The 25,071-nt window shown below is 54.9% G+C and overlaps 1 protein-coding gene across 1 annotated transcript in view; it reads left to right on the top strand.

The window, feature by feature from the left end:
• SYNJ2 (synaptojanin 2) overlaps positions 1-25,071 on the top strand; it is a 120,721-nt gene that overhangs the window by 996 nt on the left and 94,654 nt on the right. The window contains exons 2-7 of the mRNA XM_066372534.1: positions 1,032-1,160; positions 1,246-1,387; positions 3,775-3,905; positions 7,066-7,695; positions 8,398-8,522; positions 14,361-14,851. Coding sequence (XP_066228631.1) covers positions 1,032-1,160; positions 1,246-1,387; positions 3,775-3,905; positions 7,066-7,695; positions 8,398-8,522; positions 14,361-14,851 — 1,648 coding nt within the window. The remainder of the gene's footprint in view (positions 1-1,031; positions 1,161-1,245; positions 1,388-3,774; positions 3,906-7,065; positions 7,696-8,397; positions 8,523-14,360; positions 14,852-25,071) is intronic.

The raw sequence follows: 25,071 nt of genomic DNA, 5'->3' as shown, positions 1-25,071 counted from the left end.
CGGTGGAGCAGCTTGCACGGCAGCCTGCCCCTGTGACACAGCCTTCTCTGGTTCCGGGCCCCACACCAACTATCCGTGTCACCTCACAAAATCAGCCACTCACCCGGTGTCCACCTCCCGTATATTCTGCTTTAATTGGCATCAGGAAGGGCCCAGAAAGTGAGAACGGGACCCCCAAGGAGGTGACACAGGAGACCTGGGATGATGCTAGCTGATGGAGCCAGGAGAGCGAGAGGGCGTTTGCGAGTGGAACATCCATTGGGTGATGATACTTAGGGGATGCTCCTTCAAGGGGCAAAATCAATGATCTATCATATCCATCATTCTCTCCAGGCTTAAAAACATGGTGTGGTTCTTCCATGTTGGTGTTCTGACTTTGTTTGCATAACCCTTTAGCTATCACAGAAGACCTGTGTTTATGGTATAATGTATCATTTTTACAAATCTTGACAATGCAGAAATTGTGGTAAGTATTTGGGAGAGAGGGCGACAGGGAAACTCGGGGCCAGGAAGTGGAAGTGGGCTGTTAAAGCTTCATCTCGGCTTATTCGGGGGCGGGGGGAGGGGGTGTGTGAGCATGAGTCATCTTTATTATATAAATCTGTTTTCTGAGGGTTTTTTTTTTTTTTTTTTTTAAGCAAAATGAGCTTGTATTGTAATTTCAAACACATTGACACTATTAGAATGATTTTGTTTCCCAAAACATCTATTCGTCGGCCCCTGGTGAGTCCTGCCCACAGACTGGGCGCTGGTTCCCTCCGCACACACAGGTCTCAGGTCTCGCTGCTGCGTGCACCCGTGTCGTAGGAATCATCAAAAGTTCAAGTCCTTCCTTCCCTTGAAGAAATCTTTGATCCTGTCAAGAGGTCTGAATTGTGCATTGGAGCCATGGGCTCTGGTTGTCAGGCTGACGCTAACGCCTGGCACCTCGAACAAGTCATGTAAGCTCTCCAACCTCGGTCCCCTCCTCCGTGGAGCGCGGGAGGAGAGAAGATGTGTCCTGACGCTCCCCCGCCCCGGGGTCCTCGCAGGAGCAGAAGAGCCGGGCGGGGCTCGGGCCCCTGGACACTGGGCTTCAGTCGGCAGCCCCTCTCCGGGGCGGCCGCTCCGGGACTGCCTCCCAGGTCATCCTGGGGGACGCAGTCCCAGTGACTTTAAGGGTAGGGCACGGTGTGTCCCAAAACTTCCTGCTCTGTCACTCGTCAGCCCTGCCGGCTCAGAAGCAGGACCTGGCCCCGGGTATAGCAGCGGCTCCAGGTGCACCTCAGCTGGCAGAAGAGAGAGGTGAGCCTCGGAGCAGCTGTGACCCAGGCGGATCAGGACTCCCTCTGTTACCACATGATTGTCTCAGTGATCAGCAAGCAGAAGCTGACGCCCTCGGCAGTCAGTGAGGTGGGGCTGGATACAAAACACTGAGAAGGCCACCTGGCAGGAGCGGCCGTGACCGTGGCCTGGGCCCCCGGTGGACAGTCCAGCCTTCCTCCTGCAGTAAGCACAGCTGTGCTTGGACGTGTGTGTTTAGTGCTCCCTCTGGCCACAGACAGGAGCAGGGGTTGTGGAGGACAGGCTTGAGCCCCCGCTGTGGGCGTGCCGCCCAGAAGGTCCTGCCACCTGCCCGTGTTACGATGTCTTGACACCTTGGTTGGAGACTGTATGACCAGTTTTCAGTCCTGTGGGAGTTCCGGGACGTGTTTGGCCTGTTGATTGGCTGCTGGTGGTGTCACTCTCACGTGACTTCCTCAGGAATGCATGGAACCATGTCAGCCAGAGCCTTTCTAGGGGACTCACCTGCAGGTCCACAGACTGTGACTGTCTGTGTCCCTCTGCCTTACTCTCTCTCTCCTGTGTCCTGCACACCACTCTTCAGCTCCTACGTGCCTCGGTCTCCTGACCTTTCCCTCTGTCTCCTGTGGCCTGCACACCACTCTTCAGCTCCTACGTGCCTCGGTCTCCTGACCTTTCTCTCTCTCCTGTGTCCTGCACACCACTCTTCAGCTCCTACGTGCCTCGGTCTTCTGACCTTTCTCTCTCTCCTGTGTCCTGCACACCACTCTTCAGCTCCTACGTGCCTCGGTCTCCTGACCTTTCTCTCCTGTGGCCTGCACACCACTCTTCAGCTCCTACGTGCCTCGGGCTCCCGAGTGCTGCTCTCTGTCTCCTGGGCTCACTGCGCCCACGCACCTCCGTCTGGTCTCCCCTCCCTGTACTGAGCCAGGACTCACACTCAGGAGGCAGTGTGGGGCCATCGCGGGGCTCACCTCTCTCACCCTGCCCGCTGTCTGACATCTGAAACCACTTTCCTATCTTCTCCCATCTGTTTGTTTAAGGAGGGTGGGCTGGAAGAGGAAAGCCTCGCATTTATCTTTTAAATCTAAGGTGGGGGCAGTTTTCCTCATCAGCAGAGGACATCTTAGCGACGCCTTCCTCCAAATCCGTCTTCATTTTCAAGCGTGTTCCAGTCGTCGCTGAGCAGACATTACAGCTTTCCCTGCTCGCTTCTGGCCTCGGCACCCACCGTCGGACCGGCCCCGGCTCCATAAAACTAGGCATCGCTCGGTGACCTGCTTTGGCCAAGGAAGGGGCGTTGGGAGCCGGGCGTGCACTTCCACCCACGGTGACCGTGGAGACAGAAAGCGGCTCCGCGTGGGACACTCGGCGAGAGACGGCCTGGAGAGCTCGGAGCCACGGCACACTCTGCAGGAGAGGAGCTGCCCCGCCGAGCCGCCCAGGTCGGGGGTCCCCACGCAGCCGGTCCCAACCACCACTGCCGCCCTCCTCCGCCCCTGTCAACGTGTGCCCTCGCCCGGACCCCAGACGGGCAGGTGTGTGTCAGAAAACACGTTGCCTTCGTGAAGCAGCAGCATCTGTAAAGGTACCACTTGGGAAACTATCCGCCCACAGGAGGAAGCCAGACAAACAAGCCTTCACAGAAGCACACCGTTTCTGTGAGCTCGAGTTTTCTGTGGATGTGTTTAACACGCCTTTCAGAGGGGTGGATCCATCGCCGTTCAGAGGGTCTGTTCCTCCCGCGCCAGACAGCCAGGCCGGCCGCGTACCTGGATGGCGGGTCTCTGACTGGAGAATGCGCCCGGTAAGTCCATGGTCTTGCAGGAGTAGCTGTTCTCCCTCCCCTTCTGCATGGTGTTAGCTCTGCACGTCCTCGTGCCCTTGGAAATGCGTTTGTAGTTAAGATGAACCCCCCCACCCACCCAGACACGTTTGTCATCAGCTTTTTTTTACTTGCTTCTATAACAGAAATTCTTGCCCTGTGATCCGGACAGTCCTGGGGTATGTGTACCAGTGAATCACGTGGGATTTGTAGGCAGATTTCTCAGGTGCCTCTTTTGCATTTCTTTCCGGGGTAAAGGGCATCTTTCATCAGATTCTTAAAGGCATGGATGAGTCAGGCAAGGGTCACCCGAAAGACGTCAGTCCCCTCACCTAACCAGACATGTCACCTCACGGTTCATCAGCCGCATCCTGTCCTTCTTCTTGTCATCACTCCTCTTTCCTGTCAGGGCACCTGCACCCAGGGGACGTCCTGAAGGGGGGGGGTGAATAATTTCCCGTGTGGATGGGAAGTCACCTGTCAGGGCACCTGCACCCAGGGGACGTCCTGAAGAGGGGGGTGAATAATTTCCCGTTTGGATGGGAAGTCAGTTTCCAGTTAGTCTCCCAGGTTCCTGCCAGTGACCCAGGCCAGCTGTCTGAACAGGACAGCGCTGGGATCCGTGCCATCCCTGCGAAGAGCACCCGCGGGCCCCTTGTGCTCAGAGCAGCTGTGGCAGGTGACTCGGACCAAAGAGCTGCTCTCCCCCGTGGCCGAGGAGGGGGAGCTGGGCACGGGCTGGGCCCCCAGGAGGAAGGAAAGGTCTCCTCCTAAAGATGCGAGCGTCCCTCCCCCGGTGAGGCTCAGTGTGGCGTGCCCTGCCTGTCTATGGGGGGCTTTGGGAAGCATGGGGGCGGCACAGCGGAGTGGAAGGGGAGGGCGGAGGACGCTGTACATACGTCCTCCCCACTTCCTGAGGAGTCCTGGCACTGGGAGGCAGGGAAAGCTCACTGCACTAATTGTGAGCAAGCCACCCGGATGTAGAGGGAAAAAAATCTGCTGTCTAGTCAGTAGTCTTGTTCAGCAAACAAAAACAGTCATTCTTAGTCATAAAAAGTCATAGTTCAAAAATTTAATTCAATTAATATCTAGAGTTACATAAGAGTTATAATATATGGTGATGGAAAATGATTTGACTTTGGGTGATGGGCACACAACACAATCAACATTTCCCTGAAACCTGTGTACTCTTGTGGACTCTTATTGACCAGTGTCACCCCATTAAATTTAACTTTCTAAAAAAAAGTTAAAATTCTAAAAAAATATATATATATATGTTTTAATTAATTGATTTATTTATTTTTCAGTGAGAGGAGGAGAGATAATGAGGCAGACTCCTGCATGTGCCCCAAACGGGATCCACCCGGCAACCCCCGTCTGGGGCGGATGCTCAAGTACCGAGCTACTTTTAGTGTCTGGGGCTGATGCGCTGGGGCCAGCCAAGCTATCCTCAGTGCCCGGGGCCAATGCCGGGCCCAATTGAGCCACTGGCTGTGGTAGGAAAAGAGAGAGAGAAGGGGGAGAGGGAGGGGTAGAGAAGCAGATGGGCGCTTCTCCTGTGTGCCCTGAACAGGAATCGAACCCAGGACTTCCACACGCCAGGCTGATGCTCTACCTCTGGCCAGGGCTGGGATATTTTTATAATACAAAAGCCGTGTCCTCACTGAGAAAGAGCCTCTTCTAACAGGTCCTTCAGGAAGCGGTAAAAGTGAGCACTCACAAGACAGGTGGGAGGCACGCTCCCTTTTGCTTTTCACTGTGCCCACTACACTCGGGCAGCGTACGTCTTGATTGCCATTTTTGTGATGTCCTCCATGCACTTGTGTTCAGTTTTGAGGTGAACGCAGTCTGGCAGCTCGAGATCTGAAGAATGCTGTCATATTTTTTCAGCTGCCGTGGGCTTTTTGTTTCCCTCCGCCTCTCGCTCCCACACTCCCTGCAGACCGATGTCCATGGCTTCAGTGGGGAGCTGCTCTCCCGTGTCACCCTGGCCACGTGGACCATCCCAACCACCTGTGCCTTAACCGGCATACGAGGAAACCCACGTTAGCTTACTCAGTTTGTCAGGAGCACAGGGGAAGAACAGTTTCTCCCAAACAGATAAACTAATGAATCAGAGAGGCAGTGTAGCCAACAGAAAATCACCAGGCGAGAGGTCTGAAAGCTGGTGTCTTTTAACAGCACATCCTATTGGGGCTTCGGTGTTCTCGCGAGAATTCAGAAATCATTCCTGTCCTTTTCGTTTCATCATGTTTGCCCTGGGGGGAAATGCATGAAATATGGAACAAATTAAAATAATTGAATGAAAACTATTTCTAAGGCAGTATTAAGCACTATACTAAAAGAACAAGAATGTTTAACCAGATGATCAGAAACTGCTGGCCAGTCACTCAACTCAACCCCTTTGTCATCTGTCCGTCTCAGATGAAGAGACTGGAAAGTCTCCGCTGTACCTAATGGGAGCCATGTGACACGATTCTGGCCAATGAGTCTTAAGCAGAAATTTGTTAGGGGCTCTGGAGAAGCTTTCTGTCTTTTTCCTATAAAAGTGACAGATATAGCTGGTCTGGAGTCCTTTCTTTTTTTCTGCCGTAACTACTGGTGTGATGTCTGGAGTTGAAGCAGCCATTCTGTGATCATGAGACAAGAAAAAAGTTTGCCTGGGTCTTTGATAACATTGCTGAGTTGTGACCTCAGCTCTAGATGACCTACCTGGAGACTTCTTGTTCACTGAAGACTTTCATAGTTGAGTTTTCTGTTACTTCCAGCCAAAACATTTCAAAGTACTTCTGGTACACTGGTTCTAATGTTACTGGAAAATTTTAACTAAATTAATGTTCAAAAGGGAATCACCATGTAGTAATCTGCAATTTCATTGTACTTCTCAAAACTAATTGCATGATGAAAAAGTTAAGAGCAAATTTTTTAAATTTTATGTGTTGATGATTTTCAAATGTCAAGAAAAGTAGAAAGCCTAGTTTATTTTAGATTTCTATTTTACTTACAACATTTATATTTTATTTTTGATTTTCAAATTTAAGGAAGCTAGAAACCTAAAGTTTCTCCTTTCTCACGCCCACAGGAGGGGTCCGTATCCAGCCCGCCCCTTATTACTGTCGCACACACACCGCACACAGCTGGCTGCTGGGAGGGTCTCTGGGTGTTAAACCCAAACCGACCCGCTGTGGCATTTTCCCCACTCTGTAAATGACAGGGGAAGGCCCCCACTGGATGGCATCTTCTCTGTCTGTGGACTGCAGCCCACTCAGAAAAGAGTGTTTCTGGAGGAGAGTTAAGGGTAGGAAGGTGACGGGCTCCCTGTCCCGAGATGTGGCCTCTTCTTCCTCTTGCGCAGGGAATGTCGGGGAGAGGGGGAGGGGTGCGGCAGCCCCGGCCGTCCCCCGCCCCATCTGTCTCCCCCAGCTCTCCCCTGGGGCGCAGGGGGTGCAGGAAACAGGCTTTGCCGTCAGAGACCCTGCGAGGCTTCTTCACGTGACAGTGATGAGCAGCCAGGCTGCAGCCTAAAAAGGGCCCTGTCCCCGGTGGGCTCTCCGTGAAGGTGGCATTGGACTGGAGGCACAGACCCTGCGTGTTCATGTGGGTGTCTCTGCACCCCCCACCGCACACCCATCCCGCTGATACAGGCCCGAGAGCCAGGCCAGCTTTCCTGCGGAGCCCGGAGCGGGGCCAAGTGACCCCCAGGCCCACCTGCCCTGTGCGGCCGGCCAGCCCTCCCCCCCCCCCCGGCAGGTGGACGGTGGCCAAGGGGCCCAGCTGTGTCTGAGATGAGGGACGCTAGAGAACTAGAAGGGCACTCCCTCGCCCTCCCTGCGCGGTGACTGGCGCCCACCCTGCGGGCAGCCCTGTGTCCTGGGCTCAGGGCACCTGCAGTGGGGAGCACAGAGCGGATTCCGGGACTGCGCCCTTATCACCCTCCTGGCCTGTCCCGTCCCCAGGACTGCAGCCGCTCGCTTTCCCGTGTCACCAGTACCCCGTGCACCGTGTCGTGGGGATGGGAGACACGTGCCCAGCGTCCTGGCCTGTCCCCGTTCCCACGACTGCAGCCGCTCGCTTTCCCGTGTCACCAGTGCCTCATGCACCGTGTCGTGGGGATGGGAGACACGTGCCCAGCGCCCTGGCTGCCCCCGTCCCCCATCCCCAGAACTGCAGCTGCTCGCTTTCCCGTGTCTCCAGTACCCCGTGCACCGTGTCGTGGGGATGGGAGACACGTGCCCAGCGCCCTGGCCACCCCGTCCCCATTCCCAGGACTGCAGCCGCTCGCTTTCCCGTGTCACCAGTACCCCGTGCACCGTGTCGTGGGGATGGGAGACACTTGCCCAGCGCCCTGGCCGTCCCCCGTTCCCAGGACTGCAGCCGCTCGCTTTCCCGTGTCACCAGTGCCTCGTGCACCGTGTCGTGGGGATGGGAGACACGTGCCCAGCACCCTGGCTGTCCCCCGTTCCCAGGACTGCAGCCGCTCGCTTTCCCGTGTCACCAGTACCCCGTGCACCATGTCGTGGGGATGGGAGACACTTGCCCAGCGTCCACTTGAGAGGCTCCGTTCCCCAGCAGCCAGCACCAAGCAGGTATCCCCATACCCTTCGTTCCTTCCCGCGGCAAGGGCTCGCTAAGAGCCAGGTGCTGTGCGTCCCACAGTAACGACAGGGACGTGGCCTGGCTGTGCAGAGCCAGGGGACAGTATAGGGGACAAGACTGACAGGCCAGGTGATGGGGACACCTCCATGCTGCCCACTGCAGCTGGCGCAGTTCACACCCTGTACACGTCTCAGCTCTCAGCATACTGAATTCCGCACGGGAGAGAGGAGCATCCCAGGCCCTGGGAACTGAAGCACGCTGCTCGGGGAGGCCCCTGGCGGAAAGGGCAGGTCCGGGACTCAGACCCAGGTTGCAGGGGCTCGCAGTCCTTACAGCAAACTCCCACGTGGTTCTCTGAGCGAAGGTGACCCCATAAAGCACAGGTGTCAGCAGGTTCGAAGAGGGAAAAGAACAGGAAACAGGGTGGGGGGACAGTGAGGTCAGATCCCTGTGGGGTCACGTGCAGGCTGCAGAGAGAGCTGAGAAGGACCCTGCCAGGAACCTTGCGTTGGGGGTAAGCTCCGACATGGGACCAGGTGAATAGGATTCTTTTCCTTTATTTACTAGTGTTCAAAATAATGAACTCAGTGAATTGGTTCATGAATATGCTCCAGTGGTCACCGGTTAACTTTTTTTTTTTTACTTTCATGATGAACTCACATCCGAGTTGAAGCATATTTGATGTGCTCCAGCCCATTGCAGTTGTGGCCTTGCTGGTGGTCAGTGTTCCCTCTCCAGCCAGGGGGAGCCTCTTTGAGTTCATTCATGGTGCTCCCAACGCAACCCCGGGGGTCCTTGGTCAGTTCCTCGCCTTCCGGTAGGACAGCATTGGGTGCATCTTGTACATTTTCTGTTCCTTGACCTGAAATGAATCATTTTTCCAAGAAGTCCTGTTTTTTTCTGTGGAGTAAGGAATTTCAAGACCACGGTTGGATGCTGCGAAGCCTGTGCATTTTCACCTCATCTCAGGGCTCACCTGCCGGTGACTCAGGCAGGTGTCCAGTTTAGCTCATTTTCTCCGGGACAGTTATTTCAGCCACCTGCTCCTTTGTCACTCCTCCGCCCCCTCCACACCCCCCGCCTGGCAGTTTACCTGGCCCCCTACTTCCCTGAGAAGGCCGAGCCCTCGTCTTCTGTCACCAAATCCCCCACACTGTCCCCTTCCCTGCACTGACGGGGCCGGTCTCTGCTCCCTCCCCACATGCTGGGAGCCTGCCTGTCCTCCCAGGGACCTGCTTCCTCCCTGTCCCCACTGTCCCACCTCACCTGTCTCCTCTCTCTCCTGGGTTGTCCCCAGCAGGGCACAAACATGTCCTAGTGTCTGTCTCCCATCGTAAAGAGGGGGCCCTTCCTCCATTCCACATCACCTCTCCCTGGGGCCCTTTTCCAAGATCAGGAACTTCAAGAATCCGGTCTGATAGGCTGTGGTTTTCCCTGCACTGTGTAGGGGTGTTAGACGCAAGCTGGAGATGTCTGTGCAGAGCTGCCTGTCAATTCCACAGCACACACAGGTAAACTTCACCTGGGCCCATGTCTCCTTCTGACCACTGAGACTGCCCCGCCACTGGATCCTGGCAGTGACTGGCCTCTTGCTCCATCTCCTTGGTGTGCATGCATGCTGAGTCATGTCACCTCCTGTCTCAGCTTCTGATGGCACTTGGGTGAGGTCCCCTCCTGCCTCTGCTGTCCTCCTCCCTCCTCCCTTCTCCCCTCCTCCCTCCATCTCCTCCTCCCTCCATCTCCCCCCTCCTTCCTTCTCCCCTCTTCCCTCCATCTCCTCTCTTCCCTCCTCCTCCCTCCATCAACCCCCCTCCTTCCTTCTCCACTCCTCCCTCCATCTCCCCTCCTCCTTCCTTCTCCCCTCCTCCCTTCTCCCCTCCTCCTTCCTTCTCCTCCTCCATCTCCCCTCCTCCCTCCATCTCCCCTCCTCCCTCCATCTCCTCTCCTCCCTCCATCTCCCCTCCTCCTTCCTTCTCCCCCCTCCTTCCATCTCCCTCCTCCTCCATCTCCCCTCCTCCTTCCTTCTCCCCTCCTCCCTCCATCTCCCCTCCTCCCTCCATCTCCCCTCCTCCCTCCATCTCCTCTCCTCCCTCCATCTCCCCCTCCTCCTTCCTTCTCCCCTCCTCCCTCCATCTCCCCTCCTCCCTCCATCTCCCCTCCTCCCTCCATCTCCTCTCCTCCCTCCATCTCTCCTCCTCCTTCCATCTCCCCCCTCCTCCCTTCATCTCCCCTCCTCCCTCCATATCCTCCTCCTTCCATCTCCCCCCCTCCTCCCTTCATCTCCCCTCCTCCCTCCATCTCCTCCTCCCTCCATCTCCCCTCCTCCCTCCATCTCCTCCTCCCTCCATCTCCCCCCTCCTTCCTTCTCCCCCTCCTCCCTCCATCTCCCCTCCTCCCTCCATCTCCTCCTCCTTCCATCTCCCCCCTCCTCCCTTCATCTCCCCTCCTCCCTCCATATCCTCCTCCTTCCATCTCCCCCCTCCTCCCTTCATCTCCCCTCCTCCCTCCATCTCCTCCTCCCTCCATCTCCCCCTCCTCCCTCCATCTCCTCCTCCCTCCATCTCCCCCCTCCTTCCTTCTCCCCTCCTCCCTCCATCTCCCCTCCTCCCTCCATCTCCTCTCTTCCCTCCTCCCTCCTCCCTCCATCACCCCCTCCTTCCTTCTCCCCTCCTCCCTCCATATCCTCTCTTCCCTCCTCCCCTCCTCCTCCCTCCTCCTCTTCTCCCTCTCCTCTTCCTCTCCTTCCCTCCTCTTCCCTCCTCTCTCCTGCCCCCTGAGTTCCAGCCCTGCTCTTATACCCTTCCTGGAGACAAAACCTGGTCATACACTCAGGACACCTCCAGGGCCACCCACTCTGCAGGTCCCCAGGGATCAGCAGGGCTGCCTGCGTTCAGCTTCCTCGTGGTGAGCCCTGGCCACACCGCGCCCCGAGCTCTGGTTCCCAGCTCAGTGGGTGCCACAGGGAGGGAGACCTAAACCGCTGGAGGCCCCAGTGCTCAGGCCCTGGAGAGAAGCTGAAGGCGGAGCTGACAGGACTGACGGAGAAATGGTCATCGGTACTGGTTGCTGAGCTCCGGGATTCTGTTAGGCCCGGGACAGGAGTCTGACTTCTGGGTACTCCACACCACAGCGAGTGTTCTGGGCCTTTCCAGTTCTCTCAGGGCCCACGCCCACCCCGTTTGCTCACTGGGAGTTCACCAAGGGCCAGGCCTCCGGAAGGGTGGCTCTGCCTCTTCCCCCTCTCCCCAGCCCTGTCGCTGTCCTCCTTCTGGCTGTCTCCAGCCCCCCCCACCTCCTCCCCTCCCCCCCACCTCCTCCCCTCCCCCCTCTCCCTCCGCCTCCCACTACTCAGGGCACCTCCTTCCCACCCGCAGCTTCAGCGCTCCTGCTCCTCTTCCGCTGCGCTGCTCGCCTGCTGACCTGAGCAGCCCCGGCCTGTCTTAGGCAGGTTTCCACCGGCCAGGCTCCTAGGACCAGCAGGTCACGCTCGGTGCCTGCCTTTCTTCCTTAAATCTTTGCAAGCTGCCTTGATTGCCTAGCCCTCTAATAAAACTGCCCACTCAAAGGTCACCGTTACCTTCTGGCCGAACCACCGTTCTTTTCTGAGTTCTTCTCAGAGACCTGAGGTTTTCAAACCACTGACCACTCCCTGCTTCCAGAACATTCCACACCCCACACTTAGCTTCTCTAACCTCGCGGGCCGCAGCCTCTAGTCTTGTCCCATACTCAGACGGGGCCTCCTCGTCCTGCCGGGCTCCCCTCCCCGCACAGGCCCGGCTTCCTTTCTGGGCCTCCCCATGGGGTGCCCCTCCCGACCCTGCCCTCAGCACATCCAAACCATTCCCTCACCCCCGCTTCCTGTCTCTGCTCCACCAGCCGCCTCCCAGAGTCTCCTATCTCTGTCCACGGTGCCACCACTGCCCCAGTCCCTCAACCCCCGGGTCCTTCCTGAGGCCTCCCCGTCCTGTTCCCCTGCCCTGCGATCAGGTGCCGCACGCAGCCTCGCACTGAATGCAAAGCTTGCCCGTTTCTCCCTCTGCTTTGGTAACTCGCTGGGCCCGGCCCCCCAGGGCCTGAGGCCGCACAACGGCGCTGAAGTTCCTGCAGTGGCCTCCTCCGCGGGCTGATGGAATTGGCTGTTTCTTCCTTCCTGACCTCCTCTCCTCCAATCACAGGCCTCTAGGAGCCCCACATCTCAGGGGGGGACGCCCCCAAACGTTCCCCACTCGGACAGGTCCACCTGTTTTCCCAGGATCCACTTATGGGTTAGGTCTCAGAGCTGACCCTTTTTTTTAAAGTGTCTCAAGATCAGTTACTTTCTCCATCTGCTAAATATGCCAGTGCCCCGTGACCCTGTGGCCCTGTGCCTATCGAGGTGGGGAGTCTGTATGGAGGCTGCTTCCTCTGCCACCCAGGTTGACCGTCCTGCTCCAAACCAGAGGACAGTGACCTGAAAACCAGCAGGTGCTTGGTTCATTCAGCCAGTTCTCAGAAATAAGGGAACTGCACTCGGCTCACTGAGCCTAACGTGCACATTATACCACTGCTGAAATTAGGGCATAACTGGCAATTTCATTAAACTGTGTAATTGGCAGCATTTCTCCTTCCTCAGTGGTGCATAAAGTACATCTTACAATTGGTTCATCTTACAATTAGTTGTCTTAGATTCTAGAAGCCGTAAAGCTCAAGTGCTGGTCTTGACTCTAGGAAAATTTCTAAAATACGTTCAGCGTGCCACTTTTCAGCGCTTTAAATTATGTGATGGGAGGGAGGGCAGAAAAGGGGAAGAGAGTTAAAAAGGCTTGGTCCTCTCCCTAAGATCTTATACCTAATTTCTGAAACAAGGCTAAGCGAGAAGAAATATGAAAACACTTCTCAAGAGACACATGAACAAGTGAGAGTTGATGTGTGCATCTGTGAATCTGAGTGTACGCAAACACTATTTCTGGAACCTCAGCATCCCAGGAAGGCTTCCTGGAAGAAGGGGGCTTGGGGTTTAAAAGGAAAGGAAAGGCCCTGGCCGGTTGGCTCAGCGGTAGAGTGTCGGCCTAGCGTGCGGAGGACCTGGGTTCGATTCCCGGCCAGGGCACATAGGAGAAGCGCCCATTTGCTTCTCCACCCCTCCACCGCACTTTCCTCTCTGTCTCTCTCTTCCCCTCCCGCAGCCAAGGCTCCCTTGGAGCAAAGATGGCCCGGAGCGGCTGGGGATGGCTCTCTTGGCCTCTGCCCCAGGGCGTAGAGTGGCTCTGGTCCGCAAACATGCGACGCCCAGGATGGGGCAGAGCATCGCCCCCCCCTGGTGAGCAGAGCGTCGCCCCATGGTGGGCGTGCCGGGTGGATCCCGGTCGGGCGCATGCAGGAGTCTGTCTGACTGTCTCTCCCTGTTTCCAGCTTCAGAAAAATGAAAAAAAAAAAAAAATAATAATAATAATAATAAAAGGAAAGCAAAAGTGAGCCAAAGACTACTCTGCCTCACTTAAAGGGCACACTATTCTCCTGAGGAAGTAATACTTCCCTCTTACAGAGAACAGCTTATGCATATCACATGTGGGACACCCACCACTTCAAAACGATGTGTGCACGAGGGGTCAGAAGGCTCTCGAATGATTTGAATCTTTGGTCAGAAGGCTCTCGAATGATTTGAATCTTTGGCGGCTGTTCACATTTTTATACCCCAAATCATCACCTGGGAGGTTGTGCACAGAGGATGGAATGGATATGTGGTCATTCCTGGTGGTTACTGAATGTCTGCTCCTTCTAGAACACGCCCAGGAGACAAATGGCTTGACCCACAATCATCTTTTCAGTGTGAGCAGGAGTGAGAGAGGAACCAGGCTGGTTTGGGGACCCGATGGCAACACCCCGATGGGAGTGTGGGAGCTACCCACACACATCCATTGCAAGAGAAGGAAATGAAACCTCCAGACTCACCCAGAGGGCGATTCCAGGTAAGCCTGGACGCCAGGCAGTGCCCTGAGGGGCTGCTCCTCCCTTTACTTAGGTCACCCTCGGGTGGGCAGTACTCCCTCATCCCGTGGACGAGGCTCCTATAAGTGCTGGTGTCTCCGCAGCTGAGCACAAACTGGCTTATTGTAGCATGTGCCCTTAAGTCACGGGCTACACTCAGCGGAAGGAGGGCTGGCAACTTGGAGGGGAAATGGCACCCCTCACTACCAGGCTCACCAGCACCTCCTCGTTGCCCCTGCTTGTGACTTCCCAAGCTTCTGGTCCTTAACTCCTCTATCACTACCTGTCTCATCCCCGCAGCCATGTGTAAGGGAGTTGAGGGTGGAGTGGGGATGCGTGCACAGGTAATGTCAGGTGAGGAAAGGCTCAGGGAAGTCAAGGTCACAGGCTAATTGGCAGGTCTAAGGACAGAGGTACAGTCTCTCTGAGACAACACACCTTTGATCTCCATAAAAAGCTGGGAAAAGACAACATTTACCGAGCACTTCCCACTCTGCGGGCTCTCCCTAAGTCCTTTCCGCGAATTATATAGTTCCATCCTCACCTCAACCTTACGAAGTAAGAACAGTTCTCAGTCCCCCTTTACCCGCAAGGCCACTAAGGCGCAGAGAGGCGCAGTGACCCGCCGTTCGCAGCGCCGGCCGGCAGGGCTGCCCATATAAGGCCTCGGGCGTCCGCGCGGGTTTAGGACCGGCCAGCCCCCGCGGCCAGCAGCCTCCCCCGCGCCTAGGAATGTGTGGAATCCGCTGCCCGGGCGGCCGTCCCCCCTGGGGCCCGCGACAGTCCAACCGCGCTCCGGGACGCGGGAGCCGGCGCCCTGGGAGCCGCGTCCCGGCTGGGCGTCACCGCTGGGGGGAGCGCGGCGCCCGGGCGGCGGGCCGGGAGGCTGGGAGGCCCCTCACCTGCCCCGGGCGGCGCGGAGGAGGAGGCAGCGGCCGCGGGGAGGAGCCTGCGCCGCCCCCCACCCCCCTCGCAAAGCGAAACTCCGGGAAGTTGCGGGCGCGGGGAGCGTGGCGACTGCGCGCCCTCGGGCTGGACGGGGCCCGGCGCCCATGGCTCTGAGCAAAGGGCTGCGGCTGCTCGGGCGGCTGGAGGCCACGGGGGACAGCAGCGTCCTGCTGGAGGCGCGCGGCCGCGGGGACTGCCTGCTCTTCGAAGCTGGCACGGTGGCCACGCTCGGTGAGTGCCTGCGCCCCCTCGCCGCCTGCCCGGGGGGGGGGGGACACCCAGGAAACAGGGCCCTGCTTGCTGAGACTTGGAGACCCGGGCGCCTCCCTTTCCCGAGGTGACCGTTCCCGGCTGAACCGAGACAGCCGGGCGTGAGGGCGGGGGGGCCGGCTTGTTTGAATGAAGTGACCACTGGTGACACGGGAGAGCACTTCTGGCTGGGCTCCGTGCGCTGCGGCCCTAAGCCCACCTCGGCCGGCTCTGCCATCTGCGCGCCCTACGCAGAGTTCAGTTCTTGCAGAGCTGCCTCTGGCCTTTGATGCCCTGCGGGGACTCGGTACAGATCCCTGATGGTGGGAGGGGGCCTATGTAGGAGCCAGCTCTTTTTCTTTTGCACCTGTTGATAAGATCCTTTGGTTTGTGTGGTCAGCTTCAGCCCCAGAGGGGATGGGGACAAAATCTCCATAACACAGCCTCTAAGAAACCACAGATGCCACCTTTGTGTGTGTGTTAGGTGCATTTGAGTCGGCCCTGACACTTGGTGACCTGGTCTATGAATGAGTGATGTCCACATTGTCCTGCCCTCAATAACCTGCTTGTTTAGCTCCAGTAGACTTACTTCAATAGCGTCTTCTTTTTTTCTTTTTTCAAAGATCTTCTTTTTATATATTGATTTTACAGAGAGAGGAGGGGAGGAGTGAGAAGTATCAACTTATAGTTGCTTCACTTTAGTTGTCCATTGCTTGCTTGTCCTTAGATGTCTTGACCCGGCAAGCCCAGGGTTTCAAACCCCCAACCTCAGTGTTCCAGGTCAGTGCTCTATCCACTGGGCCACCACAGGCCAGACTCAATGGCTTCTTAGGGAATCATGCCCTCTCATATTTGGTCTTCCTCTTTTCCTGCTGATGGCACCTTTGCCGCACCTATAGTCGGTGGAGAGCCCTCAGTACTGCAAAGAATAGAACTTGGAGGCAAATTACTTCCTGATGACTCCATCTTTATGTTGGGTGTTTTTGAGTGAGATGTCAAGCCAGTATGTAGGGCTTCAGGAAGTCTTTAGACAGACATTGTGCTAAGAACTGTAGAGACAGTCTCCTTTATTTTTACAGTTCTACGAAAGAGCTATTATTACCCCCATATTACAGATGAGTAAACTGAGTCCAGAAGAGGCTAAGAAACTTGCTTGCCCAAAGTGACCTATCTCTACCTGACTTCTGTGGCTATTCTGAAATCACTGACCCTGGTCCCTTACTTTGTGGCCAACATTCATGCGGAAGGCTTAGGTAACACCAAAGTGAACGAAACCAGGCAGGGTTGTTAGAACTTTGAACTTGAACACTGGAGCGGAGGCTTCCAACTGGTGTCCCACTGTGCCGTCTTCCCTTGTCCGTAGCTGGACAGAGGATGGTCAGTTGTCCTTTGATGGATGACCAGCGTGCTGGCTTTCACAGCACTTTATAAAATGTCTCTAGTCTTTTTTTTTTTTTTTTTTTTCAGAGACAGAGTCAGAGAGAGGGATAGATAGGGACAGACAGGAACGGAGAGAGATTGGAAGCATCAATCATCAGTTTTTCGGTGCGAAACCTTAGTTGTTCATTGATTACTTTCTCATCATATGTGCCTTGACCGTGGGCCTTCAGAAGACCGAGTAACCCCTTGCTCGAGCCAGCGACCTTGGGTCCAAGCTGGTGAGCTTTGCTCAAACCAGATGAGCCCGCGCTCAAGCTGGCGACCTTGGGTTCTCGAACCTGGGTCCTTCCGCATCCCAGCCTGACGCTCTATCCACTGCGCCACCGCCTGGTCAGACGTCTCTAGTCTTTTGTTCACGTTTGTGTGCATCGGTTCTTAGGATCTATGTCGTGGAAAGATCATCTCATCCACTTCCACTTCCCTAATAATTTTATTAGCATTTAGGTATGGGCCTGTTTTCGATCACTTTCAGAAAATAACGTCTCCAGTTGTGTCAGAGCCATACATGTGCCCCGAATTCGGGATTAAGTTGTTATCAGGTTATTTCTGTTTGTGCTCAGTCCTGAAAAGTCCAAGTTTGGTCATTTGCTAAGGTCTTGTGAGAAAACCACAGAAATTTCCATCCCATTTTAGATGTCCACTTCATACCACATTTATCAGGGCCGAGAGATTAATTTCACGGTACAAGACTTTCATTCAAAGAGATTACAGTGTCCTTCAGTTGGATTTCTATGTTAAAGAAGATTCATACGCATTTGAGTTCTTTTGAAGCCACTTGGGGAAAGAGACCTTTTTTTTTTTTTTCAAAAGTGAAGATTTAAACATGATTAATGAGAATAATGTCATGCATATTTTCCACTTGGAAATCAAGAAGGGGCTGAAATGCACGGACGTTACATTGTTGCGATGACCTTACACGGGGTTCTGGAATCGGGGGTGTAGTGAGACGCATGGCACGCCTTCTCCTCGTGTACTCCCTGTGTTTGTCACTTAACCCTCCATCCGTGTTTCAGTAGACCCTGGGCTGACTACTTGAATTTTTTTTTCTTTTTTTTTAAGAGAGGAAAGGGAAGAGAGAGAGAGAGAAACATCAGTTGTTGTTTTGTTTTTTTACAGAGACAGAGAGAGTCAGAGAGAGGGATAGACAGGGACAGACAGACAGGAACGAAGAGATGAGAAGCATCAATCATTAGTTTTTCATTGCGCATTGCAACACCTTAATTGTTCATTGATTGCTTTCTCATACGTGCCTTGACCGCGTGCCTTCAGCAGACCGAGTAACCCCTTGCTCGAGCCAGCGACCCTGGGCTCAAGCTGGCGACCTCGGGGTCTCAAACCTGGGTCCTCCACATCCCAATCCGACGCTTTATCCACTGCGCCATCGCCAGATCAGGCTGAATACTTAAATTTTTAAAGTCTGTCTTTCTTAAACTGAGTGCACCTGTTTTTTAAAAGCAGCTGCTGTCGCATTTGGCGGTATTGCTGGTCCTGGGAGGGCCTGTGGAATGTTTCGGTTACTAGAAAGTGGTTATCTCAAACTTTTACAGCACCCTCAGCTCACCGGAGTCAGCTAGAATGGCTCTGAACTGGGAATTTCCGTCTGTGTTCCAAAGCCCTAGCTTCTTTGTTTCCCTTTCCTTGACAGGTTAAGAATGCTTCCTTTTCTTCCCTCCCCCCAAGGTTGCAGTTTCAGCTGTTGCGTGGGACAGAACACCTGGGGCAGCTGGCACAGCTGGCCGCCAGTCCTGACCGGTCACCCTTTCTGTAAAGTGCAGGGTGAGGAGCAGCTTTCTCTTCCACTTCAGCTGTGGTTTCCGGGGACGGGTCTCCCAGTGACACGTGAGAGGCCAGGGAGACTTGAGTGGAGGGTTTCTTCCTGTGTGGGTTCTGACTTCTCCCCAGTTACAGAGTGGTCCTAAATTCTGCCCCAGTCTGTGGCAGATGCACGCTGCGTGTATGGGGAGCAGCAGGAGAGCAGGGCCTGGTGGCCAGCCATCCGTAAGCACAGCTGGGGCACATTGAACCCCACGTGCATTCTCACGTGAAGAGGCCTCTCTGTGGAAGGGGCTCACGATGGCTCAGTGTTTTCAGGCGGCGCTCGGAGAGGGTCAGGTGCTTGAATTGGGTTGTGAGTTTAGGAAAAACTAATGATCCTTGATTAGTGGATTGCTGGGTACATCCCTTTGTTCCAGCGTGTCCGCCGAGGTCTCCACACCAGGTCATCCAGCCAGCCAGCACGAGGGCGGCTGAAGGAATACTTCCCAATCCCTGCTCCTAAAATCTATCCTTAATGTGGATTGGGGAGAATGGGCATTCCAGAGGCAGAAGAGCCAACCATTTTGGTGCCCGTTTCAAAGGTTTTTGTAACGTTTCCTCGGGGACCTGATTGAGCAGCAGGTGGCTTCGTGGGTACAGGTGAAAAGCCACCGCGTGTAAGCATTCCGCTTGGCCCACAAACCAGCATTAGGGGCTAGAGGTTCTCTTATTGGCCCACCGGGGTCAAAAGGACCTGCTGTCCTTGTCTCTGTCTCTTTTAGAGTTTAGGGTGCAGTGTGGGGCCAGCTGAAGGGAAACGTGCCTGTTGTTCACGGGTTTCGTCCATCCTCAGGGCCGGCACCGCTGCTCCGAGGTTCCGTGTCCTCCAGGGGCCCCCAGGCGGGGCCGTCTGCGAGCGAGCATGCGTGCTGTGTCCACGTTCGCACCTGTGTCTGAGCTGGTGCGGCGCTGCCTCTGGCTGGCGGGTGACCACGCAGTGGGGTGGCGGGTGGGGAGGAGGCTTGGGAGACTTAATTAGTGAGTGTCCCTAAATCACTTTGAGCTGTGTGTGTGTTGGGGGGGGGGGTATCTATGTGAACACCGCCCGGGTTTTCCCAGCTGCTGTTTGTACAGAGGCCATGCTGTGTGCTTGTTTGAATTAGGTCGCCATGGAACCGAGCAAGGCTTCCTCTGAACTGTGGCCGTGGTCACTTCCCCCGGCTCTGGGGCCCGGGTGTATTTGGTCGGGGACTCGGAGTTTGACCTGCGTGTTGAGCCCCCGAGAGGATCGAGTGGGTGGCCGTCCATCACTTCTCGGGGCGAGGCCGGTGGCCGGCTGGCCTCCGCGGCTGGAGCTCGGGCGCTTCCTGGCTGTAGGTTTGTTCAGCATAATTTTACAAAACATGCAAACTGGGTTCGTGGGATTTTCTGTCTGTGATTTCTGTACCTTACTGGTAGGAATGTGATTTCAATTCTTGCCGGGATCCTTTTGGGGTCTTTAACCTTTAATTGTGAAAATCTTTATATGTGCCCAAAAAGAGGAAGGAAAAAGTCATTCCCATGTACCTGTCACTCAGCCTTGATAATTATTGATTTATTTCAAATCTGTGTCATCTGTGCCCGCATAATTTTTTATGAAAAAATGAATCTTCTAAAATAGTTGGTTCAGTGCCAAGCAAGACTCTAACCTGGCTTGGCTCCCCCGTCCCAACTTGCATTTTGTTTAATTTCAATTTCCCCTGACAGATTCAATTTCCCCTGACAACAACCGAAATGGTGGTGTGAATTGATTCTGAGGTCCCGGCCAGGATGCATTTTTAAAAGCAAAGGGGTCCCCTAGGCAGAGCAAACCACAGCCTGGAAGAGCAGGCTGTCCCCTCCTAGGGGTGACCTCGATGGGCTCAGGAGACAGTCTGCGCCCAGACCACAGCAAGAGGGACCTCGCCTTGCGCCTCTCCCAGGAGGGATGAGAGGGGCTAAGGGCCCGTGTCCACCTGCCGACAGTGCTCCCCCCGTCTGGACCGGAGTCTCCTAACACCTGGTGCCTAGCCCGCTTCAGGCCTGCTCCGGTCTCCTCCCAGGGCCCCGCGGAGGACTGCACAGTGGGGGTGTCCACTCCGTGCCCCGGGGAAGGGGCGTGATGAGGGAGGGACTGGACACACCCCGGCTCGGGTGTCAGGGTGTGTGCGCTAGGGCCCTGGCAGGGGGTCTGAAGCTGAGAGAGAGAGAGAGAGAGAGAGAGAGAGAGAGAGAGAGAAAGAGAGAAGAAGAAGAAGAGGAGGAGGAGGAGGAGGAGGAGGAGGGGGGGGGAGAGGAGGAGGAGGGGGGGGAAGGGGGAAAGGAGGGGGAGGGGGAGGTGAGGGGGAAGAAGGGAGGGGAGGGGGAAGGGGGAGGTGAGGGGGAAGAGGGGAGGGGAGGGGGAAGGGGGAGGGGAGGGGGAAGAGGGAGGGGAGGGGTGGGGAGGGGAAGAGAGGTGGGTGGAGCCTGACCAGGTGATGGTGGATAGGGCATTGGACTGGGACACGGAGGACCCAAGTTAGAAACCCCGAGGTTGCCAACTTGAGTGCGGGCTCATCGGGTTTGAGCGAGGCTCACCGGCTTGAGTCCAAGATCACTGGCTTGAGCAAGGGGTTACTCACTCTGCTTTCTCATATGTGTCAAGGCACATATGAGAAATCAATCAATGAACAATTAAGGTGCCACAGGGAAGAATTGATGCTTCTTGTCTCTCTTCCTGTCTGTCTATCCCTATCTATCCCTCTCTCTGTCTCTCCCTGTCTCTGTCACAAACAAGATGGGTGGAAAGATACTGGGGTGGCCGGAGGACAGTCCCCCCACTGGCCAAGTTCATCACGGGGTGCACTTCTCAAGCTAAGAAGCTAGAACATATTTTGTTTAATAGTTTGTTAGCTTGATTTAGAACTTAAAAACTATTTCAACATACGGGGTACAGGGCTCTGTTGTGAAGACGGTCAAGCAGATAAAAGGGACTGGTGTCCTCCCAGGTCTTGGTCTTGAGTGGGGAGAGGTTTCTGAGAGTGTGCCGGGCGCCCTGTAGGAAGGTATCTTCCTGACCGTTTGCTTGTCGTGAGGAGTGGGCGGGGGCTCTGCCCCGTGGGGACGTACCGTGCTGTGCACCTGAGGTGGCACTGGGCACCCGTTGTGGGCCTGGTGCTGGGCCGGGCACCTTAGCAAAGGGCCCCGGCCGGGAAGGGGGGCTGGCCAGGGCCTGGGGGAGGTGGCGGGCTGCTCTGCTGGCACAGGAAGCTGGCGGGCTGCCCTTTGCTTGTAAAGTGTCCTGTTCAGAAATGACTTGAGGCGGAGGAGGGTCCCGCTGAGCACATTATCGGTGGAAGGCGGCTTGGGTCCCCGTTCATGGCAGCAATTCCAAAGCACGAGCGTGAAACTTAAAGTTTAAGGTAGTTTCTTGAGGATATGGGAGGCTTCTGTAACATCCCAGGAGCTGGTACCTCATTTTGTCGCTGCATATGTGCCACTTGTGCATGGCCTCCTCCCTTCCCTGGGGCTGGGAGTGACCAAGCCGCCCTCCAGCCTGAGGTCCGAGGATGGGGCTGTGCTCTGCTCGCCCCAGACTCTTCCTCATGTGTTTTCTTTTTTTTTTTTTCTTTTTTCTTTCTTTTTTTTTTTTTTTGTATTTTTCTGAAGCTGGAAACGGGGAGAGACAGACAGACTCCCGCATGCGCCCGACCGGGATCCACCCGGCACGCCCACCAGGGGGCGATGCTCTGCCCCTCCGGGGCGTCGCTCTGTTGGGACCCGAGCCACTCCAGCGCCTGGGGCAGAGGCCAAGGAGCCAGCCCCAGCGCCAGGGCCATCTTTGCTCCAATGGAGCCTTGGCTGCGGGAGGGGAAGAGAGAGACAGAGAGGAAGGAGAGGGAGAGGGATGGAGAAGCAGATGGGTGCCTCTCCTGTGTGCCCCAGCTGGGAATCGAACCCGGGACTTCTGCACGCCAGGCCGACGCTCTACCACTGAGCCAACTGGCCAGGGCCTCCTCATGTGTTTTCAATGAAACCCGCCACTCCCTGAGATCAGGGCCTGGTCTGCCGCTACCTCTGCTGCTGCCTCTGCTCCTTGACAAGGTCTGAGGTGATGCTCAGAGCAGAACAGGAGAGAAGAAATGGAAAGGGACCCCCCCACAGCCTGTGAAGCAGGGTGAGGCCGCTCGTTGCAGAGCGCGGGGTGGGGAGGACAGGGTGTTCCCGGCTGACGCTCTCTGCCAGCACCAGCACAGGACTCGGAGGGTCCAGCCGTCACCTGTCGAGATTCAGATGTAAGGGGGCACCTGTGCTGGCTGCTCCTCTTTGTATTCAACTTGTGTTCACTGCTCCTTGATTGGTGATAGTAATCTCTACTATGAAGAAGCAAACTATTCCCCTGTCCTCGGGTCTGACCCCTGGGGGGCAGTGACAGCACCCCAAACCCTCCACCTGTTCATTCTTTGTCAGCAGCAGCAGACACAGGACCCGAGGTCAGGCTTTGGACTCCTCCTGCGCTTTTGTCTTGCGGGGATTAAGTTAACCCCTTCAGACTTCAGAATCCTAATCTGAACACACATGAATGACAGTCTGCATTGCCTTTCTACTCTGAGAGTCCTGTGTCTTTAAAAAAAAAAAAAAAAAAAGCTTAAACACTTAAGCATAAGCAAATAAGAAAAACCACTACTTCACACACCTAGTTAAAATGATAGGGATTAAGAAATACAAATTGGTAGTTACAACATGGTAATGGGGCTGCAAAATGCAGCACAGGGGTATAGTGAGTAATACTGTAATAACTATGTATGGTGTCAGATGGGTGCTAGATTTCTGGGGGGGCGGTCACTTAATAAGTTATGTAAATGTCCAATCACTACACTGTACACCTGAAACTAATATTGTACATAAACCGTAATGGAAGAAATAAAAAATTATTTTTAAAAAGTCACACACACACACACAAAATTATAAACTGAGCAGAAATTTAAATCTTAGAAGTGACTTGCCCACGTAACATCTAAGTTGGCTCAGATCCGAGGCTGGACCTAACCTAGGAATCTGATGCTGTACGTTTCTTATTGGCTGCTTACCAACTAATTAAAATGCGTGAGAGCATCTGCCCTTTGTTTTGCTCCTTTCCTATAACCAGAAAAAAAAATTTAAAAGGCCTTGATGATTTCAGTTGAAATTAGGAACACGAAGTGTGGTACTTATTAAAGTATCATAAACTGTGTTAATTCACTAGTTCCTTTAGCCCAGTGGTCCCCAACCTTTTTTGGGCCATGGACCAGTTTAATGTTAGAAAATATTTTCACGGACCGGCCTTTAGGGTGGGACGGATAAATGTATCACGTGACCGAGACAAGTGTCAAGAGTGAATCTTAGACGGATGTAACAGAGGGAATCTGGTCATTTTTTAAAAATAAAACATCGTTCAGACTTAAATATAAATAAAACGGAAATAATGTAAGTTATTTATTCTTTTTCTGCGGACTGGTACAAATGGCCTATGGACTGGTACTGGTCCGCAGCCCGGGGACTGGGGACCCCTGCTGTAGCCTGTTCTTATCAATATGCACTGCTCTTCTTAGAGCTGCCTTTCGTCATATTGCACACATTTTTTTTTCTTTTTTTTTTTTTTGTATTTTTCTGAAGCTGGAAACGGGGAGAGACAGTCAGACAGACTCCCGCATGCGCCCGACCGGGATCCACCCAGCACGCCCACCAGGGGCGATGCTCTGCCCACCAGGGGGCGATGCTCTGCCCCTCCTGGGCGTCGCTCTGCTGCGACCAGAGCCACTCTAGCGCCTGGGGCAGAGGCCAAGGAGCCATCCCCAGCGCCCGGGCCATCTTTGCTCCAATGGAGCCTTGGCTGCGGGAGGGGAAGAGAGAGACAGAGAGGAAGGAGGGGGGCGGGGTGGAGAAGCAAATGGGCGCTTCTCCTATGTGCCCTGGCCGAGAATCGAACCCGGGTCCCCCGCACGCCAGGCCGACGCTCTACCGCTGAGCCAACCGGCCAGGGCAACACACATTTTTTTTTTTAATGATCTGGACTGGAGTGGAGAGCTTGTGTGTTGGGCAACGTGCAGTCTTTTATTTTTTCAATCTGTCTTAACTGACTGGCAGCCTGAGCTTAGCTTCACCACGAATCTCACCCCTGGCTGATAAATACTGTGTGTGGAAAAACTCTCTTAACCCGTGGAGTAGTGAGCTGTCTTCATGCTCGCTGACCCCCGGGAGTGAGTTTTCTTTTCAAAAAATGATTTTAGTTCCAGTTCCAGTTGTATTAACTTAAAATCATGTTTGTTTGATAACTAATTTATGGAAACAAGAAGAGCATACATCTGCCTTTCTTTCATGTTGCCTTATACATGTATGACCGTACTCTGGATGGTCAGGAGGCACAAGGATGCACGTGAACGTTCGTACAACTCAGAGGGTTAAAGCAGAGGGATCGTTCTCTGCAGCTCCTGCCGCTGGCTTAGCGACACTGAGGTCAGCTGGAGCCGAGCTGGACATTGCTGGCAGCAAGGAGTGATCAGAATGCTGTCCCACATGCCCTGGCCCCAACAGGGCAGTGACGCTCGCATCCCAGCCTGTTTCAACGATGGGCCTGATTTTATTTAAATGGTGTGGATAAAGAAAGGCGTACTGGAAACCAGGGTTGGGAATCACTCGCCACCTGCCCAGGCCTGGGCCAGGGCCTTGTAATGAGGTCCTCATGCGTAGGGAATCTGCTCATCATGTCACGGAGACCACCAGGAGAGGGGAGCCCCGGGGACTGGATGGGAGGGGAGGGGAGGTGCGAAGGTCAGACACCTCTTTGTGGGTAACGTGGAAGACCAGCAGTCGAGCTGGAAGAAGGGAGGGCCACATTGAAACTTTGTTTCTTGTGTGGACAAATGGAATCTTCTGTTTCTCATTTCCAAGGGCTTCTTGCTTCTTTCTGCAGACAGACTACAAAAACAGTGTTTTGAGGTGAGGGCTGAGACATTTTATTGGGTTGTATG

Source organism: Saccopteryx leptura, chromosome 3 (genome assembly GCF_036850995.1).
Source record: "Saccopteryx leptura isolate mSacLep1 chromosome 3, mSacLep1_pri_phased_curated, whole genome shotgun sequence".
Lineage (NCBI taxonomy): Eukaryota > Metazoa > Chordata > Mammalia > Chiroptera > Emballonuridae > Saccopteryx > Saccopteryx leptura.
The sequence above is the reverse complement of the archived record's forward strand: the minus strand, read 5'-3'. Positions and strand labels throughout refer to the sequence as shown.